The sequence below is a fragment of the Muscardinus avellanarius genome, assembly GCF_963383645.1.
Source record: "Muscardinus avellanarius genome assembly, chromosome: 4".
Classification (NCBI taxonomy): Eukaryota; Metazoa; Chordata; class Mammalia; order Rodentia; family Gliridae; genus Muscardinus; species Muscardinus avellanarius.
This window is the reverse complement of record NC_137789.1, coordinates 126,945,080-126,964,001: the sequence shown is the minus strand read 5'-3', so window position 1 is coordinate 126,964,001 and position 18,922 is coordinate 126,945,080. Positions and strand designations below refer to the sequence as shown.

Here is an 18,922-nt window from a genome sequence, read left to right as displayed (position 1 = left end):
CGGAGGATCATGGTTCACGGACAGCCCCAGCTACTTAGCGAAACCCTTTGCAACTCAGTGAGACCCTGTTTCAAAAAATATAAAGACTAAAAAAAATAGGACTAGGGGTGTAGCTCGGAGGTGTAATGCTCCTGAGTTCCATCCCCAGTACTACAAAAAAAAAAAAATAAGCAAAGAAGAAAAGAAAAATTGTTAAAGGGAAAAAGAATGAGTATCCCCGATGGGAGGTTAGTACACAATATATGCCAATCCTAAGGAATTCAAGAGGCCTAAAGCCCCTTCCTGCCTGAGGCCATCTCTTTCCTTGTACCCTTCTCCCAGGAATGAGGTCTCTCTCTGGAACCCAGAGCATGACTCAGAACCACTCTGGGGGCAGCTGTCTGACTCTGTCTTATATGCTAGACCATGTCTAGCTCCACTCCCAAAGCCTGGCTCTCTCTGAGGTACACCCCGGGCTCCACAGTGCGCGTCCTCTGAGTGATAAGAGTACTAGTGCCCGGGTAGCCTCGTTCCTCTTTACATGGATGTATATACGTTGCAGGGCGCACAGAGCCCTTTCACACCCGCCATATGTTTTCTCTTCTCTCCCCGCCGACCCACAGAGATTCTGTTGATTTTCCATCGTTCTTTCTCCTCTGTCTCAGCTACTTCCAGCGTGATGGTTCAAAAATGACTGCGGTACAGCCACGCTGTGAATTGACTTGATCTCAGGCCCTCCCTCTTTCTAAGCATTTTCCCCGGGCTGATACCTTGATCTGGACTTTGTGAGCTGCCCCATAGAGAGGTCACGTACCTCATCCTGCAGGAGAGTCTTGCTGTACTCCAGGTGGTGCCTCTCCAGAACAGAAGACCCGTGAAGCTTTGCTAGCGGAGACGTGGATCTGAGAGGAGAGGATACCACAACTCAGCTGCTTAAACCTTACATGGGAGTCCATATAATACAAGGGTCTTTACTGACTTGGGATTCTTTCTTCATGTCTCCTCTCTCCCTCCCACTTGTTTTCTGTGAAATGCTCAAAAATAGCATATCGGACCCAGGTGTGGTGGTGCACGCCAGTAATCCCAGTACCTAGGAGGCTGAGATGGGAGAATCGCAGGTTCGAGAACAGCCTCAGCAAGTAGTGAGACCCTGTATCAAAATAAAAATAAAATAGGGCTGAGGGTGTATAATGACCCTGGGTTTAATCCCCAGTAACACACACATACACACACACACACACACACACACACACACACAGGAAAAGATTCTTCAGTTTTAGCAGAGAAGGCTATGCTATTTTGAGGGGGAAAATTATTGAATGCATAAATGACTGAATTGTTTAAACGAAGAAGTTTGGTTCATCCCCATACCTAAAACTTTTAAGTTCACTGGAACTTATGATGGTTGACTGACTTACCAAACCTGCAGCAAACCTGTGGATAGCTACCGATGATCTGCATAGAAACTGCTCAGTATACATTTCCCAGGACCAAGGTGAAAGTCACTATAAAGTAACAATTTCTTCCTCCCCAGGATAGTGATGTGCATTTAAAGCTCTCCTTTGTTGGGGTGATCACAACTATCGGTAAGTGAGGACCTCAACCTTTGGTTCTGTGTTTCTTCAATCCCTTCCTATGCTGGGAAGGGAAGCTATACTGTAAACAAAAAGATGAGAGGAAGAAAGGCTGGGAAGAGGCTGAAGCCAAAGGTCTACAGATTGTGAGAAGAATTTGTCATGGAGATATAGAAAATATAATTTTAAGACAGGAAGAAATCGGAAGTATGAGTGAGGGCTCAGTAGTTTCGTTTTACTGCCCAGGAAACAGAACGTGGGGAGAAGAGCCATGGTTGGTTACTGATGGGTGTGGTAAACCGAACACTCATAGATTGGGGAACAATTAGACTGTGCCCAATCAATATAATAATATAATAATAATTTTAATAAATATTTTAATGCCTACACTGTGTTAGCATTGCAAATCATTAAAAAGTGAATCAGGCTTAGTTCCACTTAGAAGGGAATGAAGTCTTTAGGTTTAAAAACATCAATCGAATATGTTATTTGGAGAGCTAGGTATCCACATGATCTCAAAATAACACTTCACATATTGCTCATAAAAGAGAATATATTTATTTACTTATTTATTTATTTAATTTTTGCGGTACTGGGGATGGAACCCAGGGGCATTCTACCTCCGAGCTACACCCCCAGCCCTATTTTTTTTTTAAATTTTGAAACAGGGTCTCACTGAGGGCCTCACTAAGTAGCTGAGGCTGTCTGCAAACTGCAGTCCTCCTGTCTCAGCCTCCCAAATGATGGGATTACAAGTGTGCGCCACCATACCCAGCTGAAGATGTTTTTTTAGACCAAGAGATCTGCCATCTGCCAGGCATCAGCCATAGTTTAACTTAGCTTCATAGCCAGTGGAAGAAATTGCTTATCATGGGCCTGAGAAGGCCACATAATCATCGTTAAAGAATTTCCACCAAAATACTTACCCTGGATTTACCAATCAGGAAACAGTTGGAAAACCCAAATTAAGAGATAGCCTACAAAACAATTGGCCTCGACACTTCTAAAATATCAGTGTCCTGAAAGACACAGGAAGGTTGACGTACTACTCCAGATTCAAGATATACTTGGCAAATAAATGCAACTATATCCTGAGCCAGAGGGAGGAAAAAAGCTAAGTAAGACACTGTTGGATAATTGGAAAAGTTTGAGAAAATATCAGATAGGTAGATGGATGGATAAGATAATAGTATTTTAGCAATGTGAAATTTTCTAAAGATAGACATTGCATTGTGGTTATGTAGGTATCTTTCCCCCATGTCCTTTGAAAATATATGCTGAAATATTTAGGAATATAATGTCCTGATGTCTGCAACTGCCTTACAAATGGTCCTGTGAAAAAAGAATTAACTTATATACTCACTCAGAAGCGCGCGCGCACACACACACACACACACACACACACATCAGGGAGAAGCCAGGCGTGATGATGCACGTCTGTAATCCCAGTATTTAGGAGGCTGAGACAGGAGGATTTCAGGTTCAAGACCAGCCTCAGCACTTAGTTAGATTCTCAGCATCCTAACCCTGTTTCAAAACAAAACAAATTTAAAGGTGGGGGCACTATGGGGGGTGTAGCTTGGAGGTAGAATGCCTTGGGTTTGATCCCCAGTACTATACAACACACACACATGTGTACACACACACATACATATATGCTATGCACACATACACAGATACATAGGTACATATATATATGTATGTATGATATATGTCTATGTATATTAGAAAAATAAATCTAGCTTGGCAAGCTGTTTTGTTAGAAAAAGTAATTTGCAGAGAAGTTTTTAAAGGTTTCAAGTGAGATATTAAGGAAAAAAGAGAAGCATGGCCCTAATTAGTAATTTTTTACATTTAGAATGTCTGGCAACAGCAAGCTTGCCAAAGATTGCCCCTGAGAGTTTAGGGGAGCTTCCAGAAGGATGTCAGATTCATGTGAAGGCCGAAGAAGACAGGCCTGTCCAAGTCTGCAGTCAAGAAATGTGTCTATTACTATCTATACCCATGACCTCAGTTAATTCTTTATACATTCCTGCTGTCCAGTTTGCAGAAGAGAAGTGGCTTGAGGACAGCAACGGACCCCAGAGCAGAGGCCAATGCAGAGGTCTGGGGATGGGGGCTGCATCCTCCCTGCGAACCTACAGCCGAGAGGACGCACCCAGTCCTGCTACTTCCTGCTCCTAACACAAGTCTGACTTCCTCCTTTTGAGTTGGTTTCCTCTTCCATCAGAGAGGGATGATAGCACCTCCCACGTGGGGATGCTGTGCGGATTACCCGGTGCAAGGCTGACAAGCTCTTAGCTCAGTCTCCAGCCCATATGTTGGTTCCTTTGGAACTGAATTCACTAATCGCCTGCTGGTCGGAGGGAGGAAGAAAACTCCAGTGACTGGGAGACTTGAGTACAGGACCTTCTGCAGGTGAAGACATCCTTGCCCCGAGCTTCAGTGGAGACCCTCCTTTCATGTGAAACCTACCAGGTAGAATTGCTGGAGGTGAGAAGCCACTGTTTACAAGGTGCTTTTCATTCACTGAGTCTGTTTGTCTTGAGCATCAACTATGTAGGTTTCACATATATAATTTTATATGATTCACGTCACAATCCGTGTGTTTGAAACAAGTTCTCACTAAGTTGCAGAGGGCCTCACTAAGTTCCTGAGACTGGCTGAGAACTTGAGATCCTCCTGTCTCAGCCTCCCAAATTCTGGGATTACAAGCGTGCGCCAACATGCCCTGCTTCTAATATTCATTAACAGCTAAGAGCCTACTCTGAGCTGAGGGCTTTATATGTATAATTTCATTTAATCTTCTCAATGACCTTACATGTTATAGATCATTATTATAATTCCTATGTTTCAGATGAGGAAATCAAGACTTAGAAAAGTTAAATAACTTGTGAAGCCAAATCTACGTGACCCGAGCTTGCACTCTTAGTATTGTACTTCCTTTCTGGGGCAAGAAAGGAAGATGATTCTGATGTTAGGAGGGAAGAACAGCTGGAAGAGGGTTGGGCAAAAGCCAGAGGATGAGGAAGTGAAGGTTATGAGGCCCAGGAAGATGTGTTCTCTAGCCTGAGCTCGTGCCCTAGGTGTGACTAGGGTAAGCCTAAGAGTAATGCTGTATTATTTTTATTTTTTTATTTTTGGCACTGGGGATTAAACACAGAAGCATTCTACCACTGAGCTATATCCTCAAGCCCTTCTTAATTTTTTTATAACAGGGTCTCAATAAGTTTCCAGAGGCTGGCCTCAAATCGGCACCCGCTCTTGCTTCAGCCTTTCAAGTGTCTGGGATTACAGGTGTGCGCCACTGCACCCAGCAGATTAAGGCACCTTAATACTTAAATTCGATACTCTGACTAAGCAAAGCTTTAAGAAGAGAAGATACAGGCATATGCAAATACAGGAGACGCACATTTAAAAGGAGAGACAGAAAGGAAAGAGGGACAGGAGCGCCTAGGGAGGGAGAGAGGTGTTATCGTGAAGCCGGAGCGTGGAGGCTGGAACATGGCCCTGAGGGTCTCAACATGGTGAAGAAATCCCCGGGGCTAAGGGGCAGGAGGGCGTTTTCTTCTCCCGCAGGCACCTTCACCGACACATGTGTTCACTTACTTCATCTGGTACAAATTATTGGTGCCTCTGTGGTCAATGTCATGGCAGAAAGCGGCAGCGAGCATGGCAAACGCTTCCAGGTCTGTGTAGTATTTCTTTAGTCTTCCTGTCTAAAATAACATACAAATTTACATGGGCCAACACACCTCCCAGCAAGGCCTGCAAGCAGTGGAGAAGGGGAGCCACGTGTTTCTACAGCAAGTGTGTGTGTGTGTGTGTGTGTGTAGTGTTCTGGGCAATTGTGAAACTTAGCAGGTGACTGATATTTCCTTTAAGAAGGTCAATGTGTGAATGTCTGAGTGCCGATCCGGCCCATGGCCAGGATATTCCCGTCCTTGTGGTCACGTGCAGGGGGGTGGGGTTGGTGGGACTGTGCCCAAGAATCTCAAAACGACAGGTCTGACATGATGGACCACATCCATCTCTCACCACGCACAAGGGGGAAACACACAGCTCCCAAGGAATTCTAGCGACTTCCAGCACAGCGTACCTACCATCAGCAGAGTGAACATGGTCTGCCCCACGTTGAATCCGTGTCGCCAGTTGTGGTAGGTGACCGAGCGGTACCCTTTTCTCACCGTGTACATCCATCTGGTAAGAACCTGTTACCCAGAGACGACAGCACCAGTCACACTTTGGAATGGGATTCTAAAGGTTAGACGGTCTGTGACAATCTTATCTAAAAAGATGTGTGGGTCTTATTGACAGAGTTTAAGCTGATGTATTAACAAAGTTAATGATAATTTAAATTCCAAACCAGGTTAATCTTTGGAACCACCGAAAACATTCGTGAAGCATGGCGACAGAATCATGGAGTATTTTTTGATGAAATACCATCTGACCTCTACCGGCACTTTGAATTTCTCTACCACATTTATTTCAAAAAACAGTCGCAGTCCACATTTGATCAGTTCGTGCTCTGTAATGGGGAAGTCGCTGAAGCGGAATTCGTACAGGCCAGCTGCCTTTGGGTCCGGCAAGTCCTCTTTCTGTTAAAAAGAGATTGTTTTAGATTCCATTCACCTTTTATTCTTTTACATTCACTTACCCAAGATTAAATATAAAAGAAAATTATAAGCTGGGAGTGGTGGCATACCCTGTAATCCGAGACTTGTGAGGCCGAGACAGGGTGATCTCAGGTTCATAGGCAGCCTTAGCAACTTAGCAAGACCCGCTGCAACTTAGCTAGACTCTCTTTCGAAATAAAATAGGGCTGTGAGTATAGCTACTCAGATGTAGAATGCCCCTGGGTTCAATCCTCAGTAACACACACATGCTCTCACACACACACACACACACACACACACACACACACACACACACACACATATACACACACACACAATTTTTATTTTATTTTAGTGGTACTGGGGATGAAACCCAGGGGCATTCTACCTCTGAGCAACACCCCTAGCCCTATTTTTTATTCTTTATTTTGAAACAGGGTCTCATTGAGTTGCAGAGGGCCTCACTAAGTAGCCGAGGCTGGCCGTGAACTGTGATCCTTTTGTCTCAGCCTCCCAAATGCTGATATTATAAGCGTGCACCACCACACACAGCTACAATTTTTTAAATTAAAAAATTACAATAAGTAACAGCACAGGCAGTTCACTGAGCCACTATGTGCCAGTACTGAGTTGTACAATTTGCATAATTCACCCTCACTACAAACCTCCACAATTATCCTCATTTTACAGATGGTAAAAATGAGACTCAACCACATTTTGAAACTAAGATGAGATTCGATTTCTATTCTTCTATCAATGCCTATTTTCTTTCTACAGTGCAGAATAAAATGGCTAGTTCTAGCAGTCTTATCCATTTTCAACATTTCACTTCTATTTTGTCCTAGTCGGGAAGCAGTCTGTGAACAATAGATCCTTGCTTAATTTTCCCTCTTGTGTTTTCTTCCTTGGTTCAGTGATAATTTTCCACTAGAGAGTGAGCTCCGCAAGAGAGCTGCCATATCTCAGAGCCGGCAGCGCCATCCCAGGAGGGTGATCAGGAGATGTTTCTTGAATGAATGAATGAATGAATGAATGAATGAATGAATGAATACCCACACGGCATAGGTATGCTTGCAAACATTTCTTTTAACCCACATCTCATTGGGATTTAAGAGTATGTGAAAAACCAGTGAAGTAGGCACATAAGCATTGATTGGCATGACTTGCAAAATAAAAATATGGATCTTGCCTGTCCAGGAATTAACTTATTGAAGCAGTCATAAAATACTCCAGTGAAAGGTGATCTTAGAATAATCAGAGAGCAGCCAGGCATGGTGGTGAAGGCCTATAATCCCAGTACTTGGAAGGCTGAAACAGGAAGGTTGCAGGTTCAGAGCCAGTCTCAGAAATTTAGTGAGACCTTGTTTCAAAAGAAGGGCTGGGGGGTGAGGGTGGAATATGGCTGGATTCAATCCTCAGTACTACAAAAACCAACCAACCAACCAACCAACAAACCAACCAACCAACCAACCAACCAACCAACAAACAAACAAACAAAAGAGAGCATAGAATCCACTGCTCAGTTCTTTGAGAGAAATGGAGTGCCTGAGGGCAGGCTGGGTCCCCATTAATTAAATGGGGAGAGGTCCAAGAGGGGCACCTATTAAGCTGAGCTGGTAGAAGGAAGGAAGGAGAGGATAAGAGAGGATTTCTTGGGAGAAGTAAAGGGGGAGAAAGTGGCCAGAGACCAGAGTTGGCCATGGCTACTGGGTCTACCAGATGGACCAGCAGTAGCATCCACTTTGACCAGGATGCTGTGCTGGGGAGGACCGCAAAGGAGGGAAAGGAGGTTCACTACCTTCAGTAAGTTTGAGGCTTATTCATTTATTATTTATTTATTCACAAATATTCGTTGGTACCTATATGTGTTCCAGGCAGTGATTGAAGACCGTGCACACTGTCCCTGAAACATGGGCTCTCGTGTAGAGAGACAGACCTACACACATCTTGTAAGAATCAGTGTGGGAAAGCCGGGCGTGGTGGTGCATGCTTGTAATCCCAGCATTCGAGAGGCTGAGACCAGAGGATCGCGGTTCTCGGACATCCTCAGCTACTTAGTGAGGCCCTCTGCAACTCAGCGAGACTCAGTTTCAAAATAAAAGAATAAAAAATAGGGCAGGGGGTATAGCTGGGAGGCAGAATGCTCCTGGGGTTCATCCCCAGACCCATTAAAAAAAAAGAATCAGTGTGGGAGGAGGAAATTAACTGGGGGGCCAGGGGTGGGGGAGCTCACAAGCCACATGGCCCCCTGCAGGACTGTGTTAGGCCCACAGTTCTCAGAAAGTTTTGTAAAGATAAGAGGCCAAAACACTTCTGATGGGACGGCACGTGGCAGATCAGTCACACTGAAGTGTGAATCGTAGCAAGAAACAAAAACGCTCTCAGAAGCATGACTTCCCAGAGGCCTCATTGGTGGTCACAAGCCACCAATGAGACAATAAAATCGACTAAACAGAAAACAGGTTTTAAAGAACCAAAGCTTTTATTTATTTATTTATTTATTTATTTATTTATTTATTTATTTTGGGGGGGTATTGGAACTGATCTCAGAGGCATTCTACCTCCACACTATGCCTCCAGCCCTTTCAATTTTTTATTTTGAAGCAGGGTCTCACTAAGTTGCTGTGGATGGTCTGGAACCTGCTACCCTCCTGCCTCAGCCTTCCAAGTACTAGGATTATAGGCCTACGCCACCACAGTTTTTTAAGTCTGTGATGCATGGAGAGTGATAAAAGCAGAGACTTTTTATTGATCTGATAAGGAGGTACTCTGCTCCGTGGAGTGGATTTCCTCCTCTGCAGGAATCACCCAGCAGGGGTCTAATAGTGGACCTTCACTATTATTATTATTAATTATTGTAAAGTGCTCACTTTAATAACCAAATCACCTCTAAGTCTGATGCTACTGTCTATTTTTCCACTTAATTTTTTTCCATAATAGTATTTGTTTGGTTGTTTGGTTTTATATTGATTTGGGAAGAAGAAGAAGGAGAAGGAGAAGAAGAAGGAAGAAGAAGAAGGAAGAAGAAGAAGAAGAAGAAGAAGAAGAAGAAGAAGGAGGAGGAGGAGGAGGAGGAGGAGGAGGAGGAGGAGGAGGAGGAGGAGGAGGAGGAGGAGGAGGGAGGATGTGGCCAGCAGGACGCTGGCCTGCCTGGCCACAGGCTGGCTCTCCACTAGGTCTCCTGCCAGGGAAGTGGAGAAGGAGGGGGAGCCCCGGGCAACACAACAACACAGAGAGCACGAACTGAGCCCTCAACAAGGTCAAAGACCAGTAGTCTCCACAACACAGCAAAAGGCCAGGATGGGAGGACAGAGACCATAAAAAGGGAGGGGTCAGATGGAATAGTATGTCTTCATTTAAAAAGACACTTACATTACAGACTGGAAAGTGGAGAACAGAGTGAGGCAGGGCCAGGAGGAATTACATGTGATATTCTTTCAATTTCAGCCTGATGGAATTCAAGCCTCTGACATTGTGGTAAATATCCCAGGAGCTCATGGGATTGCAAAAGAACCTCACTCTAGAAATAGAGGAGCCACCCTGGTAAGGGAGAAACTGAAGACCATCCCTACAGAATCTAAAAGCAACTCTACATCTGCCAGAAGAAAATTTAACCCTCTTTGCAGAAAGATACTATCACTCAGAGTCCCTACAAGTTTTATTCACACTATCTGCTTTTTAATTTAGAAATTATGAAGCATGTGCTGAATGTGGTGGTACTTGTTTGTAATCCCAGGATTTGGGAGGCTGAGACAGGGGGATCACAGGTTCGAGGTCAGCTTCAGCAACTTATCAAGATCCTGTCTAAAAGTAAATAAATAAAAGAGGCTAGGAGCATAGCTCGGAGGTAGAGTCCTCTGGGTTCAATCCTCAGTAACCCCACCACCACCACCAAATCATAAAGCATGCTTTAAAACAGAACCAAATGACTAAAATCCAAATAAATATAAAACCAAACAAACAAAATTATTGCGGAAAAAAATTAAGTGGAAAAATAGTACAATCAGACTTAGAGGTGACTTAGGTATTAAAATGAGCACTTTACAATAATTATGTTCAATAATTGTTTTAAAATAGTGGAAAAGACAGTTGAAATAGAAAAAAATGAGAAATTTCAATGCAGTTGGAACCTTAAGAAAATAATTGAATTACATTCTAGAACTAAAGAAGACAGGCCCTAGTAATAAGAGCTTATTGAGTGGGTTTAACAGTACTCCAGACACAACAAAAGACAGGATGAGGGAGCGGAAGGAAAGTCGACTTCAGTCAGAAGCAACAGGGGTGAGCAAATGACAGCCAGAGGAAAGTGCTGCCCCCCTCCACACTCCAGAGCAGAAGCTGGACAGGGTGGGTGGACGTGGTGTCTGGAAGGCTCTGCACATCCTCTGCAGTGGCCACGGCACAATCCTACCTACTAAAGTCAGCTTGGCCACGGCAGCCCTAGATTCTGTGCCTGAGGTCCCTTGGGCAGCCATCTAGTTGAGCCGTGGGCTGAGTGGACAAAAATGAAGAGATGTAGGAAAGCAAGAATCAGTCTTTGGGAGGACATCTCCTTACCTTTTAGCCTTGAAAAATATCAAGAAAGAGAAAAGCCTGTGTTTACTTGAAAAACCAGAAAGTACATCCTAATATATTGTCTTAAAAGGACGTCAGGGATAGAAGAACACTTACCAAAATTGTGATGAGCTGTTTTTCTTCACAGTCTTCAATTACATCCATATTTAACTTCTCTTTACATTTCTAAAGTGTAAACACAATTGAGGTGTGAAATTCCTATGAAGGAGAAGATTTCTACTGGATCCACAGTACTAAAACCAGTTAAGATATATTTAAAATGTGCTATAGGTTCCATGAGAATGATGCATTCTGGATATAAAGAAGACCTATAGCACTGGATTATAAAGAGTTGTACCAATGAAATAACCTAATATAACTGATTTGTCTAGTACTTGAAAATGTAACAGTAGCCATGGAGAGAGAAAAAGAGAGGGAGGGAGGGAGGGAGGGAGGGAGAGAGAGAGAAAGAGAGAGAGAGAGAAAGAGAGAGAGAAAGAGAGAGGAGGGAGAGAGAGAGAGAAGAGGGAGAGAGTTATGAATATGTAGGTAAGAAAGAGAAAAATGAGTATCTTACATCTGTTTTTCTAATAACTGGTGGCAATTTACCACAATTCTCTCTAGACCGTCTCATACACTCAAATCAAATATCTTTTAACTCTCAAACCCATCAGCAAAACAAAAAAACTAGACCTATACACACACTAAAAGCTAGTGAAAGGCAAGCAATAGAGATAGTGGGTACATGATGCTTTCCCTTGATTTTGTGATGATTAGAAGACTATTAGCAAAGGTCCATGGGCTCCCACATGACCCATGGTGTTGGTTTTGGTCACATGACTGGCTTTGGCCAATGAGAATTATAGCGACTGTGATGTGTTGCAGGGATTTGTATGCTTGCATCACTTCTGCATCACTGAGAAGAATATTTACCAGGTTGCTGCTGGTCCATGAGAGAAGAGGGTCACATATAGCAAACTAAGCTCACAGCTTGGAGCTGCACTCAACCCAGGTCAATCAAAGCTTGGTCAACCCATAAAGGCATGAGTGGGAGCTAGATGCTTATTACCTTGTGCCACCAAGATATTATGGTTGTTGTTATGCAGCATTACATGATAATAGCTGACTGATACATTGTCCTTCCTATGCGCACTTGAATCTAGTTGTCACTATTTCAGCTCCTCTAAACTCAGGAGCTGTTTAACAAAGTGCTATTGCAGCCAAACCACCTAGATATCCAGTAAGGGTGTGTATAATCTACGCCACCAGGATTTTTCTCCAACCCTCCTCCTCTGTTTTCCCTTCCTTAACCTAGAACTAACCCTATTTTTCTTTGTCAATCTTCCAGGTAATTTGGTGATTTCCAGAAGCTGAGGATAAATACCACCTACTGTCTATTGGCCTGAACTACCCACTTACCAAAATAGACTTAACTTCTTCAGGAGTGGCTTTGATCTGGTTCATGAGCATTTCCTGAGCAATGTCCTTTCTGTTCTCCAGCTTATTCATTTTCTCATAGGTGTCAGTATTTAGAAGAGACCATCCAAGGAACTGTGTGAGGGTCTGAAATGGATAAAAGATGATCCAGAGTCTCTCAAGTTGAAGGAAAGTTGATTTGGAGGCAGCATTCTGCAGGTTTTCCTATCAACCAGTCCCCCTTTCACCACCAAGAACCCAGTTGCTTATTCTAATAGAAGAAGAAAAACAGGAATATTCAGCCCTGACAATGAAATTGGCTAAGCCCTAGATTTTCAATTGCACTAATCTATTGCAGGAGGGGACTTACAAACACCAGTAGAATGAAGCAGGACCTAAAAATTAGAGACTGGGAATGAGCATCAAAATGAGAGAATGGAAAGGAGGAGGAGGAAGCAGGGTACAGTGGCACATGCCTGTAATCCCAGCACTTGGGAGGCTGAGACCGGAGGATCTCAGGTTTGAAGCCAGCCTTAGCAGCTTAGGGAGACCCTCCATAACATAGCAAGATCCTGTTTCAAAATAAAAAGATATGGGTATGTAGCTCAAAAGTAGAATGCTCCTGGGGCCAATCCCCAGTACCAGTAAAGAAAAAGAAAGGGGGAAAGATATTTCACTACAATTAGAAAGAATTTTGGTTAAGTCAAAACTTTAACAGAAAACCTTAAAGTTGATAGAAGTTAGGAAATAAAAATGCCAGAATAATAGCATTTTTATTACAACCACGTTTGACTCCTGCCCTTCAAAACATCATCCTAATTCCGGGCGTGGTAGCGCATGCTTATTATCCCTCCGCTTGGGAGGCTGAGACAGGAGGATCACGCAGGTTCGAAGCCAGCCTTAGCTGGCTTAAGAGACCCTGTTTCCAAATAAAATAGTAAATAGGTCTGGGAGTATAGCCCGGAGGTAGAAGGCCCCTGGGATCCATCCCCCAGTACCACCAAAAAAAAAAAAAAAATCATCCTAGACTCACAACACCTCAGATTCATGAATTTCACCACGCCATGACTGCCCGCCCCTACCTCAGTGAGGTGCTCATCCTGCTCATCGAAGGCCTTGCCGTCCTTCCTGTTGTAAAACGTAGCCACCCCCACAATGTCCTCTTTCTTGTTGACGATAGGTAGGGACAAGACATTTTTAATCACCCAACCGGTTTCATCTACAGGTCCTTTCTAGAAAAAATAAGGGAACTTAGGTTATTATTATTATTTTACTTTTTAATTTGAAAGAGTTGTAGATATACAGGGTGTTGCAAAAAATGGAGAGAGAGAGAGAGAGAGAGAGAGAGAGAGAGAGAGAGAGAGAGAGAGAGAGAGCCGGCCCATGGACCCTCATCCAGTTTCTGCCAGTGGTGGCAACTTGCGGAGTTTGGACTCGGTGCCTGTAGCGTACAGCCCACATGGTTTATCTGCATCTCCCCAGGTACACATGGACTCATTTCTGCATGTGTGTGTGGTTTCAGTTCTACCCAAATTTATTCCATGTGTAGATTTTCAACCACCATTCAAGATACAAAACGATTCTATCACCTCCTGGTTCCCCTGAGTCACCCCATGAAAACCACCACCCACCACCCAACACTTAGTTTATCTTTAAGTAAACCTCGTAACATGTGCAATTCCTGCTTGGTGTCAGAGCATGGCTCGGATTGTACGGCTATTGTAAGTGCTCTAGAACAGCCATCGGCTGGACCAGAACTAGAGTCAAGTGTCTGCTCTACAACCCTATCCTTTTCCTTTGGTCTCCACTCCTAGGGATGGGAAGAGCTTCTTACCCGTGTGTCACCTCACTGTCCCTTTTTACCTTTTCTGTCCTGCAATACCTGTTCAGCTAAAAACAAACTGTTTTTGTTTTTTTTTTTTTGAACTGGGAATTCAGCCCAGACCTCAAGCCTCTATCTCCCTTCCTTCTTCTTTCCTTTTCCTTTCTACTTTTCTTTTATTTCCTTCTTTTCTTTTCTTTCCTGGAGACTGAACCCAGAAGTGCTCTACCACTGAGCTATATCCCCAAACATTATTATCATCATCATTAGTAGCAGTATTAGTATCAGTATTTCATTTTGAAACAGGGTCTAAGCTGCTGAGGCTGGCCTCAAACTTGTGATCCTCCTGCCTCCGCCTCCCAAGTAGCTGGAATTACAGGTGTACACCACCACACCCTGCTGCTAATTTCTTTTATTAAATTCTCTCCACTGAAATACCTAACATGATTTCTGTTTTCCTGATGAATCCACCAAGATGGTTTTTTTTGTCTTATGGTACATTGAGTTTAGCAAACATCTGTCATGCCCCTCTAATGGGCCAAGAACTGGGCTAGTTGTTGGGATTTACAAAGGTGAATAAATCACAGGCCCTACCCCCCACCACCACCACCACAGATGCTTACAGCCTAGTGGGAAGGATCTGCCAAAATTTGAGAATTCTGGAGTGTTTCTCACAGTGCGGTTCAGGAACCATATGCAACAGATTATTTGGAATTTGGGAGTTTGTAGTTTCTGGGCATGCCTCTTAAATATGTCCCCGGGTAATTCCGATGTCCTCTCTAGTTTGAGAACCACGGTGTCACCTGTACAGTGTGTAGCTGAGGCAAAGGAGTCAAGCACCCAACACACCCGGCTGGCAGTTCTCTGCGCCTCCTGTGTCTTGTTTAGACGTGCTAGAGGCCCATGTTGTCTTGCCTCTCCCAGGAAGCTTTCTCTGACTTTTCTGGTTCAGCTTTCCAATAGCACTTATTATCTGGATCATACAATTTAGCATCTGGATATTTTCTGAACGCTTCAGAACTGTTGATTTTGGTCTCTGTGGCTATCTACTAAACTTACCAAAGGGCAGGAACTATTGCGCAACCTACTAAACTTCACAGAAAATATAACCAGCATATGAATGGTGGTACATGATGTAAATACGTAGCATAAATAATTTATCACTCATTCATAGTCTTTAGACTTGGATTAGAAAACAGACAAACCAAACTTCAGTTTCTGGGTTCTAATGATAAAACTTCAGGGGAAAAAATGCAGTCCAGTGTTTGAAAACTGAAAAATATTTACATACATATACCATCATATGGACTGGGGACAAAGTCATCAACAGAAAATATATGAGCGCAAAATAACGTCACAACCCTAAGCACCCATGTACATTTTTGAAGGTTCCAAAATAGGTTTTACTGGCTGTTTCTCGATGTTTTAGTGAGTATTTACTTGCTACCTGTTCATAGTCATGCACTTTGCTATTACTTACAGCTTTCAATAGCAAAATGATAAAAGAAACTCAAGTTTAAGAAAAATTGAAAACTGAGAATTCCTTTTTTTTAAATTCTGAATTGGGATCACTTTAATTGATGTTAAAGAAAGGATTCCTTAGTCTTTTTCTTTTTCTTTTTTTCCGTGTGTGTGTGTGTGTGTGTGTGTGTGTGTGTGTGTGTGTGTGTGTGTGTTTTACTGGGGACCTCTACATCCAAATGCCTAAAACCTATGAATATGAACCTTGCGTGGAAAAGAGGAATGGAAGTGGGAGATGGAACCAAGGCTGACAATCAGCCAATCTAGTGATAGAAAAAGCATCGCAGATTTTCTAGGTGGACCAATTGCAATTACAAGGATCCTTACATGTTAGTGAAGAGAGTCAGGATCAGAGAAAGAGATGTGGTGACAGAGCAAGGTCAGAGTGATACAAACGCTGGCTTTAAAGACAGAAGGGGCCACAGGCCAAGGAACCCCGCAGCCTCTTGGAGCTGGAGAGAAGAAGGAGACAGGCTGTCCCCTAGAGACTCCGGAGAGGGACGCAGTCTGGCCAATACTTTGATGTTAGCCCAATATGACCCATTTTGGAATTCTAACCTCTAGAACTGTGAGCTAAGACTTAGGTGCATTGTTTGGAGCTACTAAGTGGCCATTTGTTTCAGCAGCTGTAGGAAACTAAGACATTGTGCCTCCGAGGAACCCAGTTTGAGAACCACTGCCTCTGCAGGTTTGCTCTGATAATAGTGCATTTCAAATCCCTGGCTTTGCTATCAGACCTCTCAGGTGCAAAGAGGGAGTAGAGGGAATCCGGGTAGGTATGAGCAGACAGAGGAGGTGGAGCGTGAGGGCGGTGGTCTGGGGGAGCATTAGCCAGTCCTGGCTCTGCTCTGGGGAGTGGGAGGGGAGGGAACCTGAGGGGTGGGAGAGAGCCGGACACCAAGCTGACCAGCTAAGCGCAAAGGGGAGGCTGCAGGGCAGCTGGAAGCGCCTTAGAGCACAGCTGGCTCTAGGGCAGCCCGAAGGCCAAGGCCACCTGTCAGCATGAGCACTCTAGTTGCCTCCCAGGACCCGCCTGCCTGCATATTCCCATCACACTCGGTCACTGGCTGCCCTGGACAGCAGCCCTGGCGGCTGCACCCTGTCGTGGGCACCATGCTGTTTCCTAGAGAACTGGGAAATCTCCTTGGGCTGGAGGCTTATCCCATCACAGGGACTCCTGAGGCCCAGAGAGGTCCTGAGCCTCCTCTCGGGGTGACCAGAGGCTGCCTCTCCGGTGACTGCTCAGTGTGGCAGGAGAGAAAGTAACCCAGGAACCTCAGACGGCAGCATCTCCGGGGCTGGCTCTATCCCCAGACAGCTCAGACAGACCGCTCTGGGTTCAGACGCTTCAGGAAATCGCTGAGCCCCTTTCCTGCCTGTGTGTTCTAACCTGGCACCCCTTGCCATAAAAATAGAGTCAGGACTGGGCACAGCATGGTCACAAGTAGGCTCTGGCTGCGAGAGGAAGGAGCAGGCACCAAGGCAACCATATGGTGCTTGTGTGTCTCCGTGTCAGTAAGCAGAGGGACAGGCGGGGGATCCGAGGAAAGCTTCCCTGTGGCCAAGCAAGTGTGTGCTGGCCCCAAGGCCTGCTGCAGCTTGCTGCTGGAGATGTACCATTCCCTGCAGGGAGACTGGCTTTTCTTTCCAGGCATAGCTGGAGGTGTGTGTGTTGGGGGGGGAGACACATGACAGAGACAGAGAAGCAAGAAAACACACACACACACACACACATACCAGCAGCAGCAGCAGCAATGCCCCTCTCTAGTGACTGGGATTAAGGTGCTGACTGGATGCTTATTAAATAAAGGACAGAGAAGTAACAGTGAAGTGATGGTGGGCAGGAAGAAGAGGCTGCCGAGGCAAAGGCCAGCTCACCTTCCCGATCAGGGGAGGGCAGGGGGTGATGACAGGTAGAGAGGGAAGCCAGGTGGGTGAGAGGGTACTGGGTGACTGCAGATGGTAGAAATGACATGTGGGCCTTTCATTGTGCTAGATGAAGTTGGAAAGAAGAATGAGCCCCAAATCCCGTAGCCAAGTCCAAGAAGTAAGTCTTAGTCCATGTTCTGCTGATGTAACAGAATGCCACAAGACATGAAATGCCTATCTCTCGTAGCTCAGGAGGCCAGGAAGTCCAAGAGCATGCACCGTCCATTGCCTGGTGGCCTTCCTGCCGCCTCACAGCTTGGCCAGAGCATCACATGGGGAGAGCACAGGAGATGCCAGCTCAGGCCTCTCTTCCTCTCTTTATAAAGCCACCAGTGCCATCGTGGGCCCATCCTCCTGACCTCACCCTTCCTAATGACCTCCCAAAGGCCCCACTGACAAGTACCATTGCTATATAAATTTGGGGAATACATTGTCAATGCACTAATTTTAGGGGGAACAGACAGAAACTACAACAGCAGTGATGGTGGGGAGGAGTGGCGGTCTGGTTCGGGGGCCGGTCTGTGGTAAGTGAAGGTAGATTCTCCCAGAAGTGAGTCTCTGCCTGTTGGGGAAGAAGGATAAAATCCAGAGGGCCAATAAGAACATTTTCCTTTGTTGTTTATAGTTGCAATAAGCCGTAGGGAAGGACTGCAGAGAAAGCTACTCACAGGGCTGGGCTGGGCTGGGGCCATCGATGTTCACTAAGCAGCAGTGATGTGCTAGGCTCTGTTGTTGCCCCTAGAGGACCAGGAGTAGGGGATAATAGAAGCGTGCCAGGGCCCACCCCTCCCTATCCTTCTCTTCAGCCCCATCTGCCCTCACTGAAGAATCTGCTACTCAGTAGTCACTGGCCCAGCCAAGCGGGTGGGACACAGGCCCTGTGCGCACCTGCTGGCCACACTGAGCATGAGGCAGATTCTGGGGACAGAGCGAAGGGGAGCGCTTCACCTCCCACCCCAGCTCTGAGGCCCGAGGCCTGGCCGAGGATGCACTCACCTGAAATGTGAAGTATTCGTCTGCAGGGGCATTCAGCATGTTGCATATCTACAAAGCAAGAGGAGACAAGAGTCCTTCCCAAACAGCATTTGCTGGAGCCATTTTTACCCACCAAGGAGAATCAGGGGTGCGTCAGCAGTGAGGTGTCTCCCACAGCTCTTGATGGCTGGCAGGCAGATGGTCCTCACCGGGCATCGCCAGGCTGTACTTGCCAACACCTCATTACAGTTAGGTTGTCTTCTCCTAACCGAGGCCCTGGGTGACGTTGAACACTCTCCCTACGCCTTCCCAGCTCCCCAGCTTCCCAGGAAGCCTCAAGTCCAAAGCACCTAGCTAGTCAGGCACAGGGGAGGAGACAGCAGGACTGGAAGGCCATTCTGTGGGACACAGATGCTGAGATTGCTCCACCCCCTCCTTTTATTTATTTTTTTCTAAAATGGGACCTAGGGGAGCAGGATGGTGAGAGCCAGGCATCCCTTTAGTTGTACCCAAGAAAAGGTTCACTGTGATATCAT

General features: G+C 45.2%; 1 protein-coding gene across 1 annotated transcript in view; it reads right to left on the bottom strand.

Moving 5' to 3' along the window:
- PDE6C (phosphodiesterase 6C) overlaps nt 1–18,922 on the bottom strand; it is a gene marked incomplete at both ends in the record, with an annotated part of 50,228 nt that overhangs the window by 15,149 nt on the left and 16,157 nt on the right. Inside the window, 8 exons of the mRNA XM_080693685.1 lie at nt 794–881; nt 5,163–5,272; nt 5,657–5,764; nt 6,005–6,151; nt 10,841–10,909; nt 12,143–12,286; nt 13,222–13,371; nt 18,408–18,455. Of these exons, the coding sequence (XP_080549811.1) occupies nt 794–881; nt 5,163–5,272; nt 5,657–5,764; nt 6,005–6,151; nt 10,841–10,909; nt 12,143–12,286; nt 13,222–13,371; nt 18,408–18,455 (864 nt within the window). The remainder of the gene's footprint in view (nt 1–793; nt 882–5,162; nt 5,273–5,656; nt 5,765–6,004; nt 6,152–10,840; nt 10,910–12,142; nt 12,287–13,221; nt 13,372–18,407; nt 18,456–18,922) is intronic.